We start from the raw sequence: 22,115 nt of genomic DNA, 5'->3' as shown, positions 1-22,115 counted from the left end.
TAGCCATCCGTACGTTATTTATATGGATTTTGAAAGCATATTAGAGAAGATTCCCACATGCAAAAACAATCCGCAAAAATCGACTACAACCAAGATTCAGAAGCATATTCCTTATGGTTTTACTCTATATTTAGTGTCTAATGTGACCAATTCGTATGTACAAGCCGATATGTTATCGAGCAAAAAATGAAGAAGAGTTGCCGAACGTTCCTACAAAATTGTTTGAAGAGCTCAATAAATTATCGAAGTACATAGCTAAAAAATATAATTCAAAGAACATGAAGCCCATGAAATTGACTGACGAAGAAGAAATTTCGTATCAAAATTCAAATCTTTGCCACATTTGTGAAGAAATATCGTATCAAGACACTGAAAAAAAACTTTAGGGTTTATTACCAGATAATTGGAGTTTCTGCTTATGATGCATTCAAAAAATGCAGAGATCACTGTCATTTGACTGGAAAATTTCGAGGTGCAGCTCATAGAATTTGTAATCTGAATTTGAAATTTTCCTCAGAATATTCCCGTTTTCTGTCACAATATGTCTAATTACGATACGCATTTGTACATAAAAGAATTGGCAAAACAATACGGTAATGTTGATTTGATTGCAAACACCGATGAAAAATATATAAATTATTCTGTAAAATTCTGGATATGGCTATGAATTCGAAGGTGATAAGCCAAGAAAATTCATCAAGTTTTCGTTTGTAGACACGTTCAGATTCATGGCCTCGTCTATAGAAAAGTTAGCTAAAGAATCTAAAGAGAGAAGACTTCAAACATACAAATTCATTTTATACAAGATGGACTGAATGAGATAATAGAAAGACAGCCAAATGACGACGACGAGATTTTTAAAATTCTATCTGGAAAAGGGAATATTTCCCTATGAATTTATCGACAGTATTGAAAAACTTGATTACACAGAAGAATTGAGAATTCAAGATTTCTATTCACTTTTGACAGATGAGAGCATATCTGAGAAAGATTTTCAACACTACTTAAATGTTTGGAACAAATTAAAAGAGAAAAATCTAGGAAATTACTCTGATCTCTATAACATTCAAGATGTTCTATTGCTCGCTGATATCTTTGAAAATTTTAGGAATATTTGTTTGAATTGCTATAAACTCGATCCGGCACACTATCTAACAGCTCCCAGTCTCGCATGGGATGCTATGTTAAAATTAACGAAGATAGAATTACAATTAATTAACGATTATAACATGTATTTAATGATTGAAAAAGGTATTCGCGGAGGCATTTCTCAATGTATTAAACGATATGTTAAAGCAAATAACAAATATTTGAAAGATTTCGATAAGACAAAAACCAGAAAGCTATCTGTTGTACGTCGATGCAAACAACCTTTATGGGTATGGACTTATGCAAAATTTACCATATAACGAAATCAAGTGGATGGATCCTAAAACGTATACAACAGCAGAATGGAAAGAAACAATTTTGGAACTCACTGGCGACGAAGATTATGGATATATTTTAGAAGTTGATCTTGAATATCCAACAAATTTGCATGAACATCACAAGGATTTACCTCTTGCTCCAGAACATTTTAAAAACAAACTTTGCACAACTCTACTGGATAAAACTGAATACGTTGTTCATTCGAGAAATTTGAAGTTCTATTTGGAACAAGGTATGATTTTGAAACATGTGAATAGAGTTATTGCATTCGATCAGAAGCCTTTTATGAAAGAATACATTGATTTTAACACAAACATGAGAACCAAAGCTACAAGCGACTTTGAAAAGGACTTTTATAAGCTGATGAACAACTCAGTTTTTGGAAAATCTATGGAAAATGTGAGAAACAGATGTGATATTAAGCTTGGAAATGAAGAATTTTCAATGAAACAAGCTAAGAAAACAAATTTCAAATGCTTTAACATCTTTGACGACAACTGTATAGCGAGTCACATGTACAAACAAAAGGTTAAATTTAACAAAACCGATTTACATAGGATTTTCAGTTCTCGACCTCTCAAAATTGCTAATGTACGAGTTTTATTACAACAAATTAAAGAAGTTTGATCCAGATTTGAATCTGTGTTACATGGATACAGACAGTTATTTTCTAGAATTGAAACGAGATCCTTTTAAAATTATTAAAGAAAATATAGATGACTTTGATACAAGTGATTATCCAAAAGATCATGAATGTTTCACTACTAAAAATAAGAAGGTAATAGGGAAAATTCAAAGATGAGTTAAATAGCGAAGTTTTAGAAGAATTTTGTGGTTTAAGGTCTAAGATGTACTCGTACAAATATCTAGATAAAAACCCAGTTAGGTGTAAAGGAATTAAGAGAAGCGTTGTAAATAAAACAATAAATATCGAAAACTTGAAGAGATGTTTGTTCGAAGATAAAGAAGAATTTAGGGAGATGACAGTCATTAAAAGTTATAAACATGAGTTGTACACTGTTACCATAAACAAGCTGGCACTGAACGCTAAAGATGATAAGAGAATTGTCCTAGAAAAATAAGATCGATACAGTACCGTATGGCTATAAAAATGAAGCAAAATCTGATATATTAGACGAATTAAATAAACTTGGAAACTTTGATATGTAAATGGAAGATGATTTAATTCACTGTCACAAGTGTAAAAAGAAAACGAAAAATATAGATTCAAAAATCGTTCAAACTCAAAATGGATTGTATAGAATCGCTGCAAAATGTTCAAAATGTAAGACAAACAAGAGTAAGTTTATAAAGAATCCAAATCCAAAACCTGTTAAGCAAGAATTGAAGACTAAAGATGAGATAGAGATTGAAGCTCGAGAAATTCATGCACCAGTACGAAAAAAGTTTAAAAAGAGAAAAATTATAACTTTAGGAATTGACGATTTATGGGCAGCAGATTTAGTTATAATGTCTAACTATTCGGATCAAAATGATGGATTCAAGTATATGTTAAATGTTATTGATACTTTCTCAAAATATGCTTGGTCAAGAGCTATCAAAAGAAAAAACGGTAAAGATGTTTCAAAAGCCTTCGAAGATATAGTAAAAGACGCGATAAAGATCAATCACAAACCGCCAAATCTACTTCATACAGATAAGGGTTTAGAGTTTAAAAATAAAGAATTTAACGAAGTTTTGAGGAAATACAACATTAAGATTTATCATACTGAAAACGAAGAGAAATCAAGTATTGTAGAGAGATATAACAGAACTCAAAATGAGAGAATGAAAGTAATTTTTTGAGATTAATAAAAACTTTAAATGGATCGATATTCTTCAAAAAATCGTAAACAATTATAACGATACAGTTCACAGCACAATCAAAATGAAACCGAAAGACGTAGATAAAGATGCAGAAAAAGAGTTATTAGAGTCGGTTTTTAAGTATGTTCCACCAGAAATTCACACGAAAACTAAATTTAAAGTCAATGATCATGTAAGAATTGTTAGTAAAAAACAAACATTTTCGAACAAATATAAGAACAATTGGTCAAGAGAAATCTTTGTGATTTATCAAATTAATAACACAGATCCTGTAACTTATAGTATAAAAGATTTAAATAATGAAGAAATAACTGGAAAGTTTTATGAATATGAATTGAGAAAGTCAAAGATTTTTTCTATATAAATGGAGGCCCAAAAGAAATGTTCAATGTGCAAAGAATTAAAAGGTTTTGAAGAATTTTATAAAGATAAGAGTAGAAAAGATGGAATTATTTATAATTGTAAAGATTGTTATAGGAAGTATCATAAAGAGCTGTATGATAAAATAGAAAAATTAACTTTGGAAGAGAAAGAATGTCTTAAATGTAAAGAAACTAAAAAAATTTCAGAGTTTAATAGTGATCACTATAGTAGAGATAAGAAAGACTCATATTGTAAAGATTGTGTAAAGAAGAATCACCATAGATTATATTATGAAGATACTCAATGTGAATGTGGAAGAACTATAAAATGGTTAAATAATTATCAAAAACATTTACAAACAAAATATCATAATTCAAGAGTTTAACATTTTCATCGTGTAATAATTTTTTCTATATAAATGGAGTCTCAAAAGAAATGTACAAAGTGTCAAGAAGAGAATAGAAAAGACTGTTATTGTAAGGAATTATACGTTAAAATGAACAAATTAACTTTAGAAGAGAAAAAGTGTTACTTTTGTAAAGAAATTAAAAATATTTCTGAATTTAATAACTGGCAGTATAGTAAAGATAGAAAAGATGCTTTTTGCAAAGATTGTGCTAAAAAAATTTTCAGCGAAAGTTATAAAAACGGAATGCCTTGTGAATATGAAAAAAGAATTCTACAATGGTTACCTAGTTATGCTAAACATTTACAAACAAAAATATAATAAATCGAGAGTTTTTAGTAAAATTTAGAAACATTTTCATCGTGTAATTTAGATATTCTATAAATCAGTCGAGATTCTGCCATATTTGTAGTAAAATGATTTCCGTTGTATAAAATATTCAAAGATTCTTTCATTTGGTTGTAGAGATTTATACTATTTGGATCTCCATGTCTTAATAAAATTTCCATTTCTGGGTAATCAATTTCAAGTTCTTTCAATCTTTTCGGTATTTCTCTCTTTTGAGCTCTGATAACGTAATAAGGCCATTCCCACATGTGATTCTTCTTAATTAACACAAAAACATGGTGTTTTTTCTTATCAAAATTTTTACATATCATATCTCTCTTCATTAATTCCATTCGCAATTCTTGATTCTCTATTTTCAATGATTTCATTTCATCTTTAATTTGTAACTGTTTTATTTTCATCTTTTAACTGCTTATTTTCGTTTTTGAGTTTGTACTCACCATATTTTTCTAATGGAAGGTAATACTTCTTTCGTAACCCAATTTTTAAACAATTTCGCTTCTGGTTTATGCGATCTCAAAATTAAAGAATAAAGTCCAGATTCATTAACGAAAACAGTGTTATTTTGGAAGTTTGAAGGTAAGCTATTTATAGCCCCCCTTATATTTAGATTAAAATAGAAGTTTTTATCATCTTCGTCAACGTTTATTCTGATCGTTTGCATAGTATTTTCATATTCTAGAATTTTTGCTACGTCTTTAGCCTTAAACCAGATCACATTGTTTTCGTCAACAATCGTAAAGATATGTTTGTTATTGAATTTTAGTTGATTATTGAGTAGGTCTACAACTGACTCCATTTAGATAGAAAAGAAATTTAACTAGTAATTTTTATTTTGAGAATAAAGGCCTGGTTCATTGATGAAAATAGTGTCTGGATGTAATTTTTGTAAGAGTCGCGATTCGATACCCTTGTCAGAATCTATGTTTTCAAAGCTTTTTTGTATTTTTCTTTAACATTGTCTTTATTCGTATTTTTTGTGAATATTTGTGAGGTGGCCCTCGAGGGCTACCTTATCTTTTAGATAAAAGTATTGGTATTTATCATCATTATCAACTCGTTTTGAAAGTTTGAAGGTAAGAACGATTCGTTCCCCCCTTGATTCATCATTCTTTCGACAATCTTAAATATATTGTTGTTTTACTCTCATTATTTAATAAATTTCCCTCAGAGTCTTGTATAGTTAGAACGATTTTTTGAATTCTTTTAATATTTTTTCTAATTGGAATATAATCGATTTCATTCGGTTTTTCACTGATTTTCGATCCATAAGCAACATTTGGGAAAAAAGTGTACAAAATTTCAGATTCTTTGTGTAAATGTTCGGTATGATTTTCAAAACTAGGTTCAACGAGATTGCAGTGCACTTCAATTACATCAAACGGTCTAAATTTTGGCGTTTTATTTCCTAAATATACCTGATTTGGCTCAATAGTTTCTTGAACAAACCCTAATAAATCTACAATAATTGCTGAAAACATTATTCTTACTGGTGATTTTATTTGAATTTTATTATAAAGATAATTTTTTTGCATTTCAAACTTGTTTTCGTCAAAGATTAAAGATTTATCTGATTGTTTGAATGTTTTCAGATAATTTTTAAGGGAATTTTTTATTTGATCGAAAGTATAATATCCTTTGTTTAAACCATAATATTTTGTTACGTTCTTCTCACTAAATCCTATACAATAAGGAGAACTTTCACTAATATTTATTACAAAATTGTCAGAATAAAAACCGCTTAAACCGATAAAATAATTTGATTCTTCCTCTAAATGAATAGGATGTTCCAAGTTTAAAAACTAATTTAGAGCTTTCTGAAGTCAACTTGAACAGCTTCATTTTCGCAAGCGTTGCTTCAAGATGAAAATCTTCTATTTAAATGGAGAAATTTTTAAAGCAAAAAGATCAGATAAAACTTCAAACGTTTGAAGAAAATAAGAAAGATCAACCAATCAGATTGTTAATTGTTGGTTCAAGTGGATGTGGAAAAAACAACTTTATTATTGAATTTTATCTACAATAGGTTGATTCCTTATTCCAATTTGTATGTTTTTAGTAAATCTTTAGAACAGGACGCCTATAAAAAATTACAAGAAAGATTTGAAAACATTGAGAAGAACTTAAGTAAGAAAATATCACATTTTTATAATGCTTCTGAGGACATAGTTCCGTTAAGCGAATGTAAACCCAATTCGTTAATCGTTTTTGATGATTGTATTTTGGAAAATCAGGACGTTATTAAAGAATATTTCGTAATGTCTCGTCACAAAAACATATCTTGTATCTATCTTTCCCAATGCTTTTCAAAGGTTGATAAACAAGTTATTAGAAATAATTTGAATATGTTGTGTGTTTTTAAGCAAGACGATCACTATTCGAGAAAGATTTACAACAATTATGTGGGATCTGATATGAGTTTTAACCACTTTAATGAATTGTGTGATAAAATTTGGAAAGAAGACTATGGATTTTTAACTATTAATCTAACTTTGAAGCCTAAAAATGGTAAATATTTGAATAAATTTTCCAATATAAACGTGTGATAATCTAGTTGTTTTCATGTTTTTACGTTCACGTTCCACGTTCACGTTCCACGTTCACGTTCATGTTTTCACGTTCATGTTTCACGTTCACGTTTTACGTTCCACGTTTCGTGTTCTCGTTTCGTGTTCACGTTTCCACGTTCCACGTTCACGTTTTACGTTCCGTGTTCTCGTTTCGTGTTCACGTTTCCACGTTCCACGTTCACGTTTTACGTTCCGTGTTCACGTTTCGTGTTCTCGTTTTCACGTTTCGTGTTTCACGTTTCCACGTTTCCACGTTCACGTTTTACGTTCCGTGTTCACGTTTTACGTTCCACGTTTCGTGTTCTCGTTTCGTGTTCACGTTTCCACGTTCCACGTTTACGTTTCAAAATTTTCCTAAATAAATGGCGAACGTAACTTCAGAAGAAGCAAAAAAACTTGATCAAATAGAAAAGAAATTAATCAAAGAATTTAAAGAACAGATTCGAATTGATGAAAAAGAACAAGAATTTATTCAAAAAATTAATCAACTTGTAACATCTGCAATAAAAAATGTTGAGGGCAAAATTGAAAATGTTTTTAAGCGATAATCAAAATTTGATGAATTTGGTTCCAGTTGTACGACAATTTGCTGATATTTCGATACCAGAATCTGAGTTTGAATTGCCAAAATTACCATCTTCAACACCATTTAGACCTCGAATCATTGAAGACTCTACCATAGTTGAACCAATAAGTCCTGGAACAACGGATATAATAATTGGTGAAATTGGTAAAAAATTTCTTCCTAGAGCAAAGGATGATAAATTTGGTTTGTATTGGGACAGAAAAAAGAAAAGTTTTATGATTGGAAATTTGCCCGTGAATTTTGAGCATAATGATATCATTATTAATGAAAAAACATATGAAGGAACTCAAGGTTTATGGAGATTATTAACAGGCACTGATGTTCCAAAAGACGGTTTATATTCTGAAGAAGACTTGAAAAAGTATACTGAAATTTTATGGAAATCTGATTCAATTTACAAAAATAATGATCCATCAACTAAGAAACCAAAGTCAAGTAAAGGTAAAAAATATCTCAATTTGATTAAACCAATTTGGGAAAAACGAATCGAAGGATCAGGTGTGAGAAAATACAGTGATAATAAGATTGAGTACAGATATATCGATGATTTGACAAAACTCGATGGAATTATTAATTATATTTATGCTCAAGAAAAGGCTGGAAACAAACAATTTTTTGAACGAAAAGAAAGCGATTAAAGATTTTATTTCGAACAAAACTTGATGAAATGATTGAAAAACCTGATGGAATTAAATATTTAAAACGAGTTTTGCCGGCAATAAGTTCATCTATGATTGAGGGTAGTGGACTTTTGAATGATTTTATCAACAATTTACCTTTTGAATTACACGTACCAACTTATCAGTATCTGGGGCCTGGCACAAAACTCGAAAAAAGACTAAAAAAGAGGAGATCCTGGTATAAATAAATTAGATCAAGCTGCTATGGAACACGATATTTTTTATGCAAAACATAGAGACACAAATTCCAGACATATAGCAGATAAAGTTTTGCAAGATAAAGCAATGGATAGATTTTTATCAAAAGATGCTAGTTTAGGTGAAAGATTTGTTGCGCTTCCAACAGCTGGAGCAATGTTTTTGAAGAGAAAACTAGGAATGGGAATCGAAGAGAACTTGAAATTTTAACTATATAAATGGAGGTGAATGTAAATTTCAGCAAAAATCAGAAAGAAAAAATAAAATCCGCTTTTAAGAAGAAAATACCCGTTAGTATTCAATTTAAAATAGATCAACTAAAAAATGGCGAAGATAAGATATTTTTAACAAATAGACAATACAATAAACTCGAAAAACATAAGAAAAACAATAAAGGAACCAGAATAGAATTTTCTTATAATCAGTTGAAAGAACTCAAAAATGGTGGACTTTTGAAAGATTTATTAGATTTTGGAGAAAATATTCCAGTTGTTAAAAATGTTGTTCCTTATGTTCGTAAAGCTGCTCCAATTGTTAAAAAGGATGTGATTCCTATTGTTCGAAACATTTTTAAAATTGGTTAGATAAAGAGTTGGAAGATGTTACAGGATCTGGATTAGATGAAAAAACTTTGAATTACGTGAAATCAAACATTGAAAAAAAAATTTAAACCTTTAACATTCGGGGAATTGGAAGAAATCTGCAAAAATATTAAACATTTTAGAGGAATCTTCATGAGAGATACATTACCTGAAAAAGTTAAGAAATTTGAATGTGGAATTGTGAATTTAGACTCGATTATGGGAAGTGGAACACATTGGATTTGTTATTATAAAAATGATAAGAATGCATATTATTTTGATTCGTATGGAAGAATTGAGGACAAACCACCGAGAGAATTGATCCAATATTTAAAAAAATCAAACGTTTATTATAACGATTCTCAAATTCAAGACTACAAAGATCCCCCAATTTGTGGTCATTTATGTGTTTTTGTGTTGAATGAACTGAGTAATGGTAAAGATTTTTAAAGAAGTTGTTAACAAATTATTGCTTAATAAATATGGATTCACAAAATATTTTTGACGTATTTGGAACACAAATTATTCAAAATGTAGATAATAGTTTGAATTTTGATAGTTTGAGAAATGAGTTTGATAACAAGTTAGAAAATTTATTACAAAACCTTCCAGATTCAGATATGTTTGCTGTCGAGATTGAAGATTTTAAAGCAGAATATGATAACAAACTTGTTCAAATGAAGTTGCTGATAAAATAAAAACATTGGAAAAAAGAAGTTGATGATGGTGTAAAAAAATTATTTACCAATTTAATGTCTCATATCGAAAAAGCTGATGAAATTACTGAAGCGATCAAAGTTGAAAAGAATTATGTTAGTTTGGCTAATAAGAAAAGAATTGTCGGTGTTCAACCTGGTATTGACAAACATGATGTTGTTGTTAAAGAACAAATTTTAAAACCTCTAAAATTATCAGAAAACATCGATATTGTTGATTTACATGATCCGAATGTTAAAAATGCCTTAGATTTTAAAGGAAAAAGAATTAGCAGTGTTAGTAAAGGAATTAATCCATTTGATGTTGTTGTAATGATTCAATTAGAAGATCATATTAAAATGTTTAATGAACTAAACAAAAATTACGAGAATCATAAACAGCATGTTAAAGATTTTACAACAGAAGTCTATGACAAGTTAGAAGCCAGAAATAGAAGATCAGTAGACGATGTTGGTGAATTACTTGATAAAGTAAATAAACTAGAAGAAAACTTTAATACATATAAAAATAGTGTTAATGTATTAGTTGGTGAAGTAATTAACAAAATTCTGGAAGATTTTGATACACATTTCAATGAGAAAATAAACTTTTTTGAAGATTTTGGTACACGTTTAAATGAGCAAATAACACATAATAATGAATTACTTAAAAGTATAGATGATCGATACTCTTTATATCTCGATAAAGTAAATAAACTAGAAGAAAACTTTAATAAATTTAAAGAAGATGTTAATAAAACTTTTGAAAATATTGATAACAGATTTAATGGATTAGGTGGTTACGATGACTAATTTTCCTTATATAAATGGCGCTCATATATTGTGTGAGATGTAAAGAAAAAACTGCAACAAACGATATAAAATACTATGCAAACATTAACGGAGTTAAAAGAATTTCGGGAAAATGTGCTGAATGTAACTCAAAAAAGAGTCAATTTATAAAAACTTGATTTTGAAATTTTTTCCTAATAAATAGAGATGGCGGGACATTACAGTGCTTTCGATCTTTTTATCATGCAACACGAAAGAGATTTGAAAAAAGAACATTGGGATGACATTTCTCAAAAATATGAATTATCCGAAGATATGATGAGATTATACGTAAACAAATTGAATTGGTATAACATTGCTAAATATCAAACTTTATCATCAGAGTTCATTCAAGAAAATATACATTATCAATTAAAAGATCATATGTCTGTTCTTTGTCTCTATCAACACTTGAGTATAAAGTTTTTGGATGAAAATAAAGATACAGTTGATTGGAACAATATTATAGATAGCGGTTACTATCCTGTGCAAATTTTATTGAAATATGTGACCGAGATCGCAAAATTTAAGGAAGAGAATCCTGAATATGACGAAGTAGATCATTAAAAATGACTCTAATCTTTTTAATTATTTTACTAAAATTTATATCTTTTCTTATAAAAACGTACATTAGATCGATGAAAAAATGATACATGATGTTTAAAATTTCTAAATTTTTCTCTTATTAAATGGCGGACTACAGAAAATATGCTAGTGATATTGAAAGGGCGGAGTTTAAAAATTTCTATCCAATTAGTAAACAACATTTGAATGAACCGAATAAAAGAACTGAGTTTAATATTGATTTTGGAGATAACTTTTGCTCGTCTAACTTCCAGTTTTATATTTCTGGAACTTTAACAAAACAAGATGGTCAAGCATATCTTGGAACTGATAATGTTAGATTAATCGATAATTTTATACCGTTTTTATTTTCTAAGATTGAAGTAAGAAAACACAATAAATTGATAGAAGAAGTCGAAAACTGTGGCCAATTAAGCACAATTAAAGGAACTATTTCGTATTCAAAAAGTGATGTTATTTCTCAAACTTCTAATGGCTTTGAATCAGATTTTAAATTTGGTGTTTTTGAAGCAGCTGGAAATTTATCTCATTTTGGATTAGGATTTTTTGAAAATGTTACTATTCCGATCTATAAAGGAGGATTTTATCTAAGTTTTATAAGAGCAGAAGACGATGATGTGATTCTGAAGACTGCAACTGGAAATGTTATGCCTGTTGATGGAAAAATAACAATTACAGATTTTTTTATTAGAGTTCCAATGATTGATTATAAAAACCACGAGTAAAATTAGGTTGATTGATGAAATTACAAAAAGTCAAAACATTATGTTTAATTTTCTAGATTGGCAATGTATTGAACAAAAAGGTATTTCCGGAACAACTTATTCGTTCGATATTACAAATATTTATAGAAATATCTTCAATCCCAAGTTCGTTATCATAGGTTTTCAAACAGATAGACAGAATAATCAAGAAAAAAATCCTTCAAAGTTTGATAGTTTGGATGTAAAAAATATCAGAGTAAAATTGAACGGTTCTTATTATCCAGATGAATTACAAAATTTAAACATTTCAGGAGGTCTTTTCAGAATCATGTATCAGATGTATCAAGATTTTAAGAAAGTTTACTGTAATAATAAGGAAATGTATTACAATCCTAAAGAATTTTTAGCGAATAGACCTATTTATGTCATTGATACAACAAAGAGTATGACAAATATTTCTGGTTCAAAGAACGATATAATTATCAATATGGATTTTCAAAAAGCTGTTACAAACGCGATTTGTTATGTTGTTGTTGTCTCTGAGAAATTTTTTAGCCTATGATGTGATTAAGAACGATATTAGAGAAATTCAGTAAAAATCACGTTATTTTCACTATTATTCATCGGATAATTTTAAAACTTTACAGAATTGTTAAAGACATTGATATAAGTATTCATTTTTAATTTCAAAAGAATATCTTAAAAAATGGGGATGATATTAACAAAAAACTATTCCAAGGTCATCTTAAGGGTTGGACCGGAAGTTATGATTTTAAAAAATACTTTAATATTTACTGATCCTATATACCAAATTTCAGCAAAAAAGCTCCAATAGTTCTCGAGATATAAGAGTTTTAAGATAAGGGATGATTGGGGTAGTTTTTGAAAATTTTGTTATTTTCATGAAATTTTAAGTTGAACTCGCTTGTTTTTGAAGTTTCAGATTTTTCTGATAATTTTTTTTATTTTTTTATGAATATTAAGAAATAGGGGATGATTTCACCCTTATGGATAAGTTAAGTCGAAAGAGTTAAGTATTTACTATATGTGTACCAAATTTCATTAAAATCGGTTGAGTGGTTTTTGAAATATAAAATTATTAATAAATTTGTAAACTAGCACTCCTAATTGAACAACTTTATATAGCAGAGATATAGCTTATAACTTTCGAGACTCTCCGTAGCTCAGTTGGTAAGACGCTTGCCTTCAAAGCCTGAGGTTCTGGGTTCAAATCCCAGAGCTTCAGGCGCGCTTTTTATTGAGGAAGACATGGTTGTCGTTCAGTGGTTGGGGACAAGTCTTTACACGAGTGGCCATAGTGTAATGACTATAGAACAAGCCGAGTAATGACAACTGTGGTTGGCGCGCCATTTGCTTCCTCACCTTTCCACTTCATTCCTTAATTCCTTCTCTTCCTTAATTCGTTCATTACATTCATCATTCACATCATTCATTAATACAACATTACACTTACAAAACACCCGACACAAATTCCCTAATTGTATCTCTCCATCAACTTCTACACAGTAGTTACCAAAGAAAAATGAGACTTGGGAACAAAAAAATTCCAGAGTCTAAGACCCGAATTACAGCTCCTAGCCATTAACTTGGTTGGACAGTAGCAGTGCAGGGCCAAGTCTCTAAACAATAGACACCGTAGAAGTTGAATGTGATGTGATTCCCCATAGCGCAAACACGCACACTAACAACACTACACCAAAGACACAATCATTCATTTTTGTCTTTTACAATAATTGATGATGTTCATATTATTCTCTTTCATTCCTTCTAATATTTCAAAAATATACTCTTTCGCCACTGAAAAATCCCGATTTCTCCCGTAATAATCTTTATAATCGTACACATAATATCCTAAATAGTTGTACAATAGAATGAAATTATTTCTATTTATCTCTGTTGTAGAAATGTAAACACAAACATTTGCGCTGAAAAATTTATATCTCGGCAGACTTAGTTCCATAATCTCCATTTATAAAAAAATCTTTTTGTTTAAATGGAAGAGTATAATGCCAACTGTTACAAGTGTTATAATAGAGGAGAAATTATTGATAAAAAATATTTAGTTTGTAGAGATTGTAATTTAATTTTGTACGAAAGACCTAAACCTAAGAAATTACGAAATAAACTAACACATTTGAATAATCTGCTTATAAAATTGCAATATGGAGACAAGAAGCAAACAAAAATTTGTTACAGAATTTAGAAAACAGAATAAAAATTTTTACTTATCTCTTGGAACCATTGACAAAATTATTTTCCTTTTCAAAGAATACATTAGGTTTGTTGGTTTAAATACACACGTTTATTATGAAAAGATATTACCTGTATTTTTTCATTATCTGGATGTTGAATTTGTTTATGATTTTGAACCAGAAATCCTCGATGATTTTATAGTACATTTGGAGAAATTAAACGAAGAACCTCTTGAAAAGAATGCGGTTTTACTCACATTCTCCCCGACTTCTCGAGTGATTGTTAGCAAATTTCATTTTTTCCGTCTTTAAATTTTTTCTATTTAAATGGAGTTCTTGAAAGAGTTAAATGATATTGGAGAATGTAAGTTTAAAGAATATAAGAAATTAGTGGAATTGGAAGAAAAAAAGAGATATAGAATCTTGAATTTGGAGAAAATGAAAGATAAATTCGGGTTTACAATAATTGCCGAGTTGGAAGATTGTAAAGTACACTTGCCGAACAGATTTTTGACTGTTTTGGATGAGAAAAAGATTAAAGAATTAAAACAAAAATGAAAAATTACACTTGATTGTTACTGGAAAGAAGACTATTAAAGATAAAGACTGTGTTACAATTAACTTTGTAGAGTAAAGATTTTTTATTAAGATTTTTTGATTTTTTCATTAAAACAGCTTATAAATGTAGAAGCAAACATTGAACAGTAAAACAGCTAAAGATTCGGTTATTTAACATTCGTGCTTTTCCTGTTAGATTTTATTAGATTTGTTTATGGTTCAATGGACAGTATTTTACATTGATTTTCTGTCTGTCCCAAAAGTGGTCTAGGAACCCCTTACTGTTTGATTTTACAGATTCGTTTATTGTCCTTTAAACAGTATTTTCCCTTGATTTTCTGTGTGTCCAAAAGTGGTCTAGGAACCCCTTACTGTTTGATTTTACAGATTCGTTTATTGTCCTTTAAACAGTATTTTCCCTTGATTTTCTGTGTGTCCCAAAAGTGGTCTAGAACCGGCATATTCATATCTACTTGTGTGTATATATATATAAAAACTGTAGTATTTTATCACAACTATTTTAACCCGTTGCAGTCAGTAGGCCACTGTGTAGTCCATGTACTGATTTCTTCCTCATTTGAGGTGAAATTACAGGTAGTTATCCTCTCAGCTCGATGGCCCATAGCTAGTGGGCCAGCTGGGTTCTGTGTTTCCACTTAGTGATTGCTTAACAACCATGTTTGATCTTAAACTCTTTAAATAACTCAGATTTAAAAGCAATTCTCAAACATTTACAAAGTTTACTAGCGTTACACTTAAAACTTTTATTGATAGATTATTAATTATTTTCTCATAAACGTACAAAGTAATATGTAACTTAAGTTATAGTTTTATCTAATTAAAAAGTATTTTATTTATAAAACACAAATACAATGAGCCTCAAGTAGTTCTCTATAATCAACAAAACATTAATGTCTATCCATATTTTGATGTTTGGCTCCCCCAAATTTCTATAATTTAAATAAATTGATAGGTTACAATGTAATAGCTAGAGTGGCATCGACACTCAGGTAAAGAACAACTCTAAATGATGTGTTTATTATAGTATGTGGTGCAAATAGAGAAATATTAATTTAGTTCTTTATTTGCCTGAGAGACTGCAGCACTTTCCAGCCATAATTGGATAAGGATTAAATGTTATGGTTGCTCAATATAGTGGGTTACATGTAATGGTCTAACAACAGAAATCAAATGACCACCCATAGTGGCTCTACGAGCTGACAGGACAATTGCATACAATAAGTTTGAATCTGAGTGCAAAGGGTTAATCTTTCTCACAAATATTTATCCATTGTTACAGATAATAATAGTTACTTGTTTTTAATTTTTTCAATAGCTGTCTTTTTATCAAGTTTTTATAGTTATTATTTCATTCATAGTTCCCAATATTTTATTCATATTATAATGTTTTTATTTATAATGCAGAACCATTAAAGACTCTTTTACAGCAACTTTAATGTTAAGATGATGTGATAGAAGCTAATTATTATTGAGAAATTATAACAAAACTTCAATGATCTCATTAGAGGGCTGCTGACCAGCGTGAAGCACTGTGCCACATGGGTTAGTGCCACTCATGACCAAGAGGCCATCAAGAAGTGTTTCCGCTCACTGGAATATATGTTCAAATTCATTATCGAGTCACGGTTCCTGTTCGCACGAGCCACTGGCAATCAGTACGAGGACAGCTTCAAGCGCGACTTGCTCAGTGTGTTGACAGCTCTCAACAGCATGTTGGTCCGCACCTATGATGTCATCATGGAGACTCAGGTATTATAGATCACTCTAATTGTAAAACTGTGAGTTAGTTGAACTGAATAGAGCAATTGTAATAGTGGCAAATTAAATTTCGTTAATCTCTGTGGTTAACGTTGCAGATTGCGCTTCTGCACAGTATTTCGGCTGTGTATGACCAGCTGACTCGTGTGCTACCCCTAGTTGAGGTGGCCAAACTGGCATCAGATATGTTGGATAGTCTGCCCAGCCGAGCTTCCGACTTACCCTCACAGCTGACTCAGGCTAAACTGGTGGCCATACGGAACATGGTCGCCAGTAAACTATTCAAATACGATGATGGTAAGTCATTGAATTAACATTCCTTATATTTTCATGTGCGATTGAATGAAAACGTTCATGTTCATGAAATACTGAGACTTTGTAAAATAATTCAAGAGTCACGGTATCTGCTGCTGAAGACATGCTGCAAGCACCTGAGGATGCATCTGGCTCACAGGGATGAACTACGGCTGTGCTCCGAGATCCTGACTGAGATCCTCTCCTACATTTACCAGCAGCAGAGGCTTGAGCAGGTCAACGGCAAGGTAAGTAGCTCTTTATCATATTCCAACTTCATCAATAATACTGTGACTTTAACTGTCTATAAAGCCTTGATTGAGATAAAGTGTCAAGATTTGTGAAGAGTATTATCACAATATACTGCAGGCACTTTCAATGAATGTAAATGCTACCAAACAATGAAGCATGGTTATAATGTGGAGTTATTAAAGGAATCAGTTTGAGAGCAAACCATAAAATATCTTTATAGATACACATTTTTGGTGTTTTATACACTGGCTGCAAGTTCAGAACCATTGTTATTGCTTGCTTGTTAGGTTACTCCTCTTCTAATTCAGTCAAAGGCAGATTTTCATTGTTGTGCAGCTTGAAGATTTGCCCATTTTTTGTTTTAAACAAGAGACACAGTTAGAGTTTTACCAACAATTGTATATTCTGTGAAAGCAATATTGGTACTTTTCAGATTAAAAGTGTAAAAACAAATGTTGATGAGAAATATGTTGTTAAAGTGGGATGTTGTATATGCCATTTTTGTCCATGTTCTGGAAGGCATAATTGGTACTGTGACAATTGTGACAAAGTCATAAAATCTGTAACTTCTTAGTTAAATTCTTGCTGTAGAAAACAATTCAATTCAATTGCAGTATAGTATGTATATGCAAAAAATTGTCTTAACTGTAAGATTATTACATTGAATTTTGATTTGTAACAACTTGTATCTAATTCACCTTCACTAGAGAAATTTTATACATAGTATTATTTTGTAAGCACTGTAATCTATGTGTATTTTTCAATCTTACCTCTGTTTTCCTGTAATAAATGAGATTGTATATCAGGTCAACAACAGCCTACACTTGGACCTGGAGATTTTATGTCGAGACACTCTGGACATGTTGATACAGACTGTACTTATCATCATAGATCGCTCCCCTCCAGTCCTTGTAAGTACTTTTATCATATTCAGATTTTTGTGTTAATATTAGTTTATCATGGTTACTACTGTTGCACAATATAGATTATTTTCCATGTACATTGAATAATTTTTTGACTATTTAATAAAAGTGAAGAGCTATATTATGCTTGGATGACCAATAAATAGTGTTCATTAAGTTTAAATTAATTTAAAACAAATTACGAAAGCTAATGTGGACAGGTATGGGAGGTGTATATGAGAGAAAAAGGCTGAATATGGCATTCATCATTCAATAGGGTTGGTGATGCCATTCATGGAAGTTGTCTTCACCTGTCACACGCACAGCATGGTACAGCTGAGTTGTCTCAACCTCCTAACACAGTTGATACACTGTCTATATACACATTTACAGATGAAATCATAGAGAGTATAAATACAGCTCATATTAAGAGTTAGTAGCATCAGATGGGATTTATAACTAGTTATACGGGAAAACCACATATGTTCCGGGTTGCAAATGACGAACTCCAAAAATCTAAACTGGGTGTAGGGGAAACTAGTCCTTACCTTGTGTGAGAGTTACATTACGGAATGCCTTAAAAGATAAGTACAAATAAAAGGTCTAAGAAAAGTGCCAGGCAAAAAACAAACAATGAGATAAAGGGCTACCACACATGGATCCACATTTTGGAATGAAGGCGAGGGTGAAGCATGAGGGATGCCACCGATCAGGTACTGTCATGTTATAACAGTACAGTCTAGAGGGATATTTTAAATTGCCTCGGTCGATGGGGAGCAATCACCCCTCTATGTCATGTGTTCTGTATTTTCATCTATAAAAATGTATTTTACATTTCTCTGTTCTTAATATATTTGTAATTTTGTATGTAATCTTGATTTTTCCTAAAATATTATACTGTAGTAAACTCTCGTTTGAGGCCAAAAGTAACTCTTTTACTTTTACAGTTTATTTTACATTTCTTTTGTGAATATTTCAAAAGCAAAATTAAATAGATCACTGTATCTAAACGTCTTGTATTCTTAAAAACTTTACTTTTCATCTAAGTATTCATTTAAGTAGTATTTCTTATGAAGCTTTGAAAATATTATTGCATTCTGCCTAAAATCTGCCTGCCACCAAGCAGTTTTTAACACTGCCATCTGGAGGGTTAAGCATTTAATGTTCTATGACTAACATTGTGGACATGTTAATATTTGTTCTGCAATTTATGCCCTGGGATACAGCAAAACACCATGAGAAGAACAGATAGTTGTGGCAAGCTTTGTGGAAAGCAATGTTTGGTATATAAATGTTCAACTTTTGATATATTGTAGGGTGGACTGGTGGCCTGTCTCATAGGCCTGCTGCAGCTACTGGATGAATTCCACTACAAGAAACTGTGGGAAGAGCTGCGTGAGAGGAAACCACTGAAGGACTTCCTGCTGCGGGCGTTCCTTGTTCTGCGGATGTTGGTGCGACAGGATGTGTTCCCACCAGACTGGATGGTCATGAAGATGGCAGCCAACCACGTGATACTGGGCGCTCTCCGAGAGTTAGCTCAGCCGTTGATACTACGCTTCCTGGACACTAGGTGTCACTTTGACAATCAGGTCTCTGCCTAATACAGATCTTTATTTAGTTACCAGACTGTATAAGACATTACACTTTTTTCACAAGAATTGTGTGGTTTAGGTAACAGAAAACCAGTTATCAAGTGACATGTGGTGCAATGACCACATGTCAGTATTATATTTCAAAGAAGTAATAAACTTCTTCCCTGGCTGAGAAGTTGAATATTTAATTTACATTAATGTTTAAACCCCCTTAATTTGCATATTCATTACATTTACAGTCCTTCCTTGCACTTGCACTTGTAGTCAATGTTGCTTCACTTGTAGTGTTTAATATGAATAATTGTTCAACCAGGTCAAATCTAAAGGCTCTATGTATAGGATTTATATTTTTTATTCTATTATGTTACAGGTTTGGACAGAGTATTTTAATTTAGCTGTAGCATTCCTAACCCAGCCGTCATTGCAATTAGAAAAATTTAGTGAAGTTAAGCGAGGCAAAATTGTCTCAAAATATGGAGACATGAGGGAGAAGATGGGGTTCCAAATACTCTCAGTCTGGTCTAAATTGGGTAAGTAAACCGTTCTTATTAATTACATGTTTTTTGTACCATTTTTTACATTCAACTATTACTAATAAATAACTTATTATTGAACTTATTGTAAATAAATAAATAATTTATTATTAATAACACTAAACTTTCATTAGAGATTCCTATTTGTGTATTGAAACAAGGGAATAGAACCATAACGTATTGACGTTTTACTCTGTACTCTGAGAAAACTGAGTATCAGGTATACTCAAAATTACTTTAGATCAAATGTTTAGGTATGTTTTACCAGAACCTGTTCTGTAGTTCAGTTCAAGGATTTGCATTAAAGTTAGAAATATTAAATGATAAAGCATTCTTTTTTAAATGAATAGAATAACAATGATACACTTTTTAATGATTTCTCTAGTCAAGTATGTACTTGTTAATATTGTACTTAGCTGTGGCATGCGTGTACATTTTTGTTAAAAAATTCCTTTAAGTAACTTTTTTGATTGTTAACTATAGTTTACATAAGATTTTGTGTAAGATAAAAAATAAATCTTAAGATTCTAGTCTATAAGTTAAAAGATCACTTGAAATATTATTACCTGTAAGATAATATTTTTTAATATTTGTAAAAACATTTTTGAATTATTGACTTTGGTGGTGGTTTTTATACTCAAATAAATATTTTTATGTTTATAGGTGAACATAAAATAAACTTCATCCCTTCAATGGTAGGACCATTTCTCGAAGTGACATTAGTACCTGAACCGGAATTGAGGAAAGCGACTCTTCATATTTTCTTTGATATGATGGACTGTGAACAGAGAGTTCATGGAAACTTTAAGCAGGTAATGTCAATGAGGGAAATTCAACATTTCCCAAAAGTTTTTTTTCCTAAAAGGGGTTTCAGGAAAGTAATCCCCATTTTTAAATTTAGCATGTGAATTAGAATGATTATTGCATTGAATGATATACTCAGTATGTCATTACGTCTTGAACTGTGTTGTGGGGAAATTGCTGCTTGTAGTTTGTGTATGATACCAGAACATTGAATACTACAATATAAAATTCCACTAAAAGTGAAGTCCGTAAAGTTATGAGGTTTTTACTTGCAACAATTCTAAAAGCTCTGCACATTTATTGGAGAATTTTTTGCAGTATATGATCTATTTTATGATAATTTATTTAGTGTCAGTGATGTCATTAGTTTTATAGTGGATGGAAAAATATACATGATGATATGAAATGGGCACCTGTATGTGGTGAACAATTAATAAAGAAGGTCGACAAAAAAGTTAATGGAAATGAGCGTCTACAGTAAATGAACTTTCAGAAAATGTTTCACAAATTTATAAAATTAAGCTCCAAAAGTATTGTGTTCTTTCAATGCCAAATATTGTTATTGAGACCTCAAATCCAATTGAATAAGAAGGTTGAATAAAGAGCAGGAACAGTAAAATCTTTAACTGTGATGAAAGTGGACATGTGGGTTGGAGAAGGAAACTTCCTCAAAGTCTGTGTGAGTGTGGCATGAACAGTCAACTCCAGCTGATGATGTTGTAATTTACCATTGGTTAATTATGGGAAATATTTTAGAACTTTTTTTGAGGTGTCATAGTCATGTTTATCCTGTCAATAGAGCAATCAATTGAAACCATTTCACCAAACAAATAGAATAAAGCCTGTTGTCAGTAAGATAATGTAAGTGTATGATGGTAAATGTTCACTACTTCAGAGATGTGAAATATTTTTTTCAATTTTGTAATAAATATGTTGACATTTAGTAAAGATGGTTGCAATACATAAATATTAAATATTTGTATTTCTTTCATTGTTTTATAGCCTAAAAGAGGTAACTTTCTTATTTTTAACAGCTTTTTTACAGATCAGCTTATTTATAAAAAAAATCTTAAAATGTTATATTGTAAGTATATGCAAAAATTGGGTAGTTTAATTAATTAATCAAAATAAAATTTTCTGAGCACAATTATTCTGTTACTTCCTTAAAAGACTTTGTTTTATTTTGTATATTGTAAAACTCTGTACTGGATGCAAGCAATTTTCAAATTTGTGTTATATGAAGACTACTGAAAAAGTAGTCTTCATCATTTCTGTTTTGGAAGAGATGCTACAGAGGAAGTTTTACATTTTTTCTTATGACCACTGTAAACAGTATATGTTCCAGTGTCAACAAAAAGTTGTAAAGTTTCTAATTTGTGTAAA

At 30.7% G+C, this 22,115-nt stretch overlaps 1 protein-coding gene across 1 annotated transcript in view; it reads left to right on the top strand.

Annotated features, from left to right (window-relative positions):
* LOC124357964 (dedicator of cytokinesis protein 3-like) overlaps positions 1 to 22,115 on the top strand; it is an 82,615-nt gene that overhangs the window by 36,033 nt on the left and 24,467 nt on the right. Inside the window, 7 exon segments of the mRNA XM_046810174.1 lie at positions 16,100 to 16,343; positions 16,451 to 16,649; positions 16,746 to 16,894; positions 17,705 to 17,809; positions 19,117 to 19,392; positions 19,766 to 19,925; positions 20,592 to 20,740. Coding sequence (XP_046666130.1) covers positions 16,100 to 16,343; positions 16,451 to 16,649; positions 16,746 to 16,894; positions 17,705 to 17,809; positions 19,117 to 19,392; positions 19,766 to 19,925; positions 20,592 to 20,740 — 1,282 coding nt within the window.

Source organism: Homalodisca vitripennis, chromosome 1 (assembly GCF_021130785.1).
Source record: "Homalodisca vitripennis isolate AUS2020 chromosome 1, UT_GWSS_2.1, whole genome shotgun sequence".
Classification (NCBI taxonomy): Eukaryota; Metazoa; Arthropoda; class Insecta; order Hemiptera; family Cicadellidae; genus Homalodisca; species Homalodisca vitripennis.
This window is presented reverse-complemented; position numbering and strand designations above follow the sequence as displayed.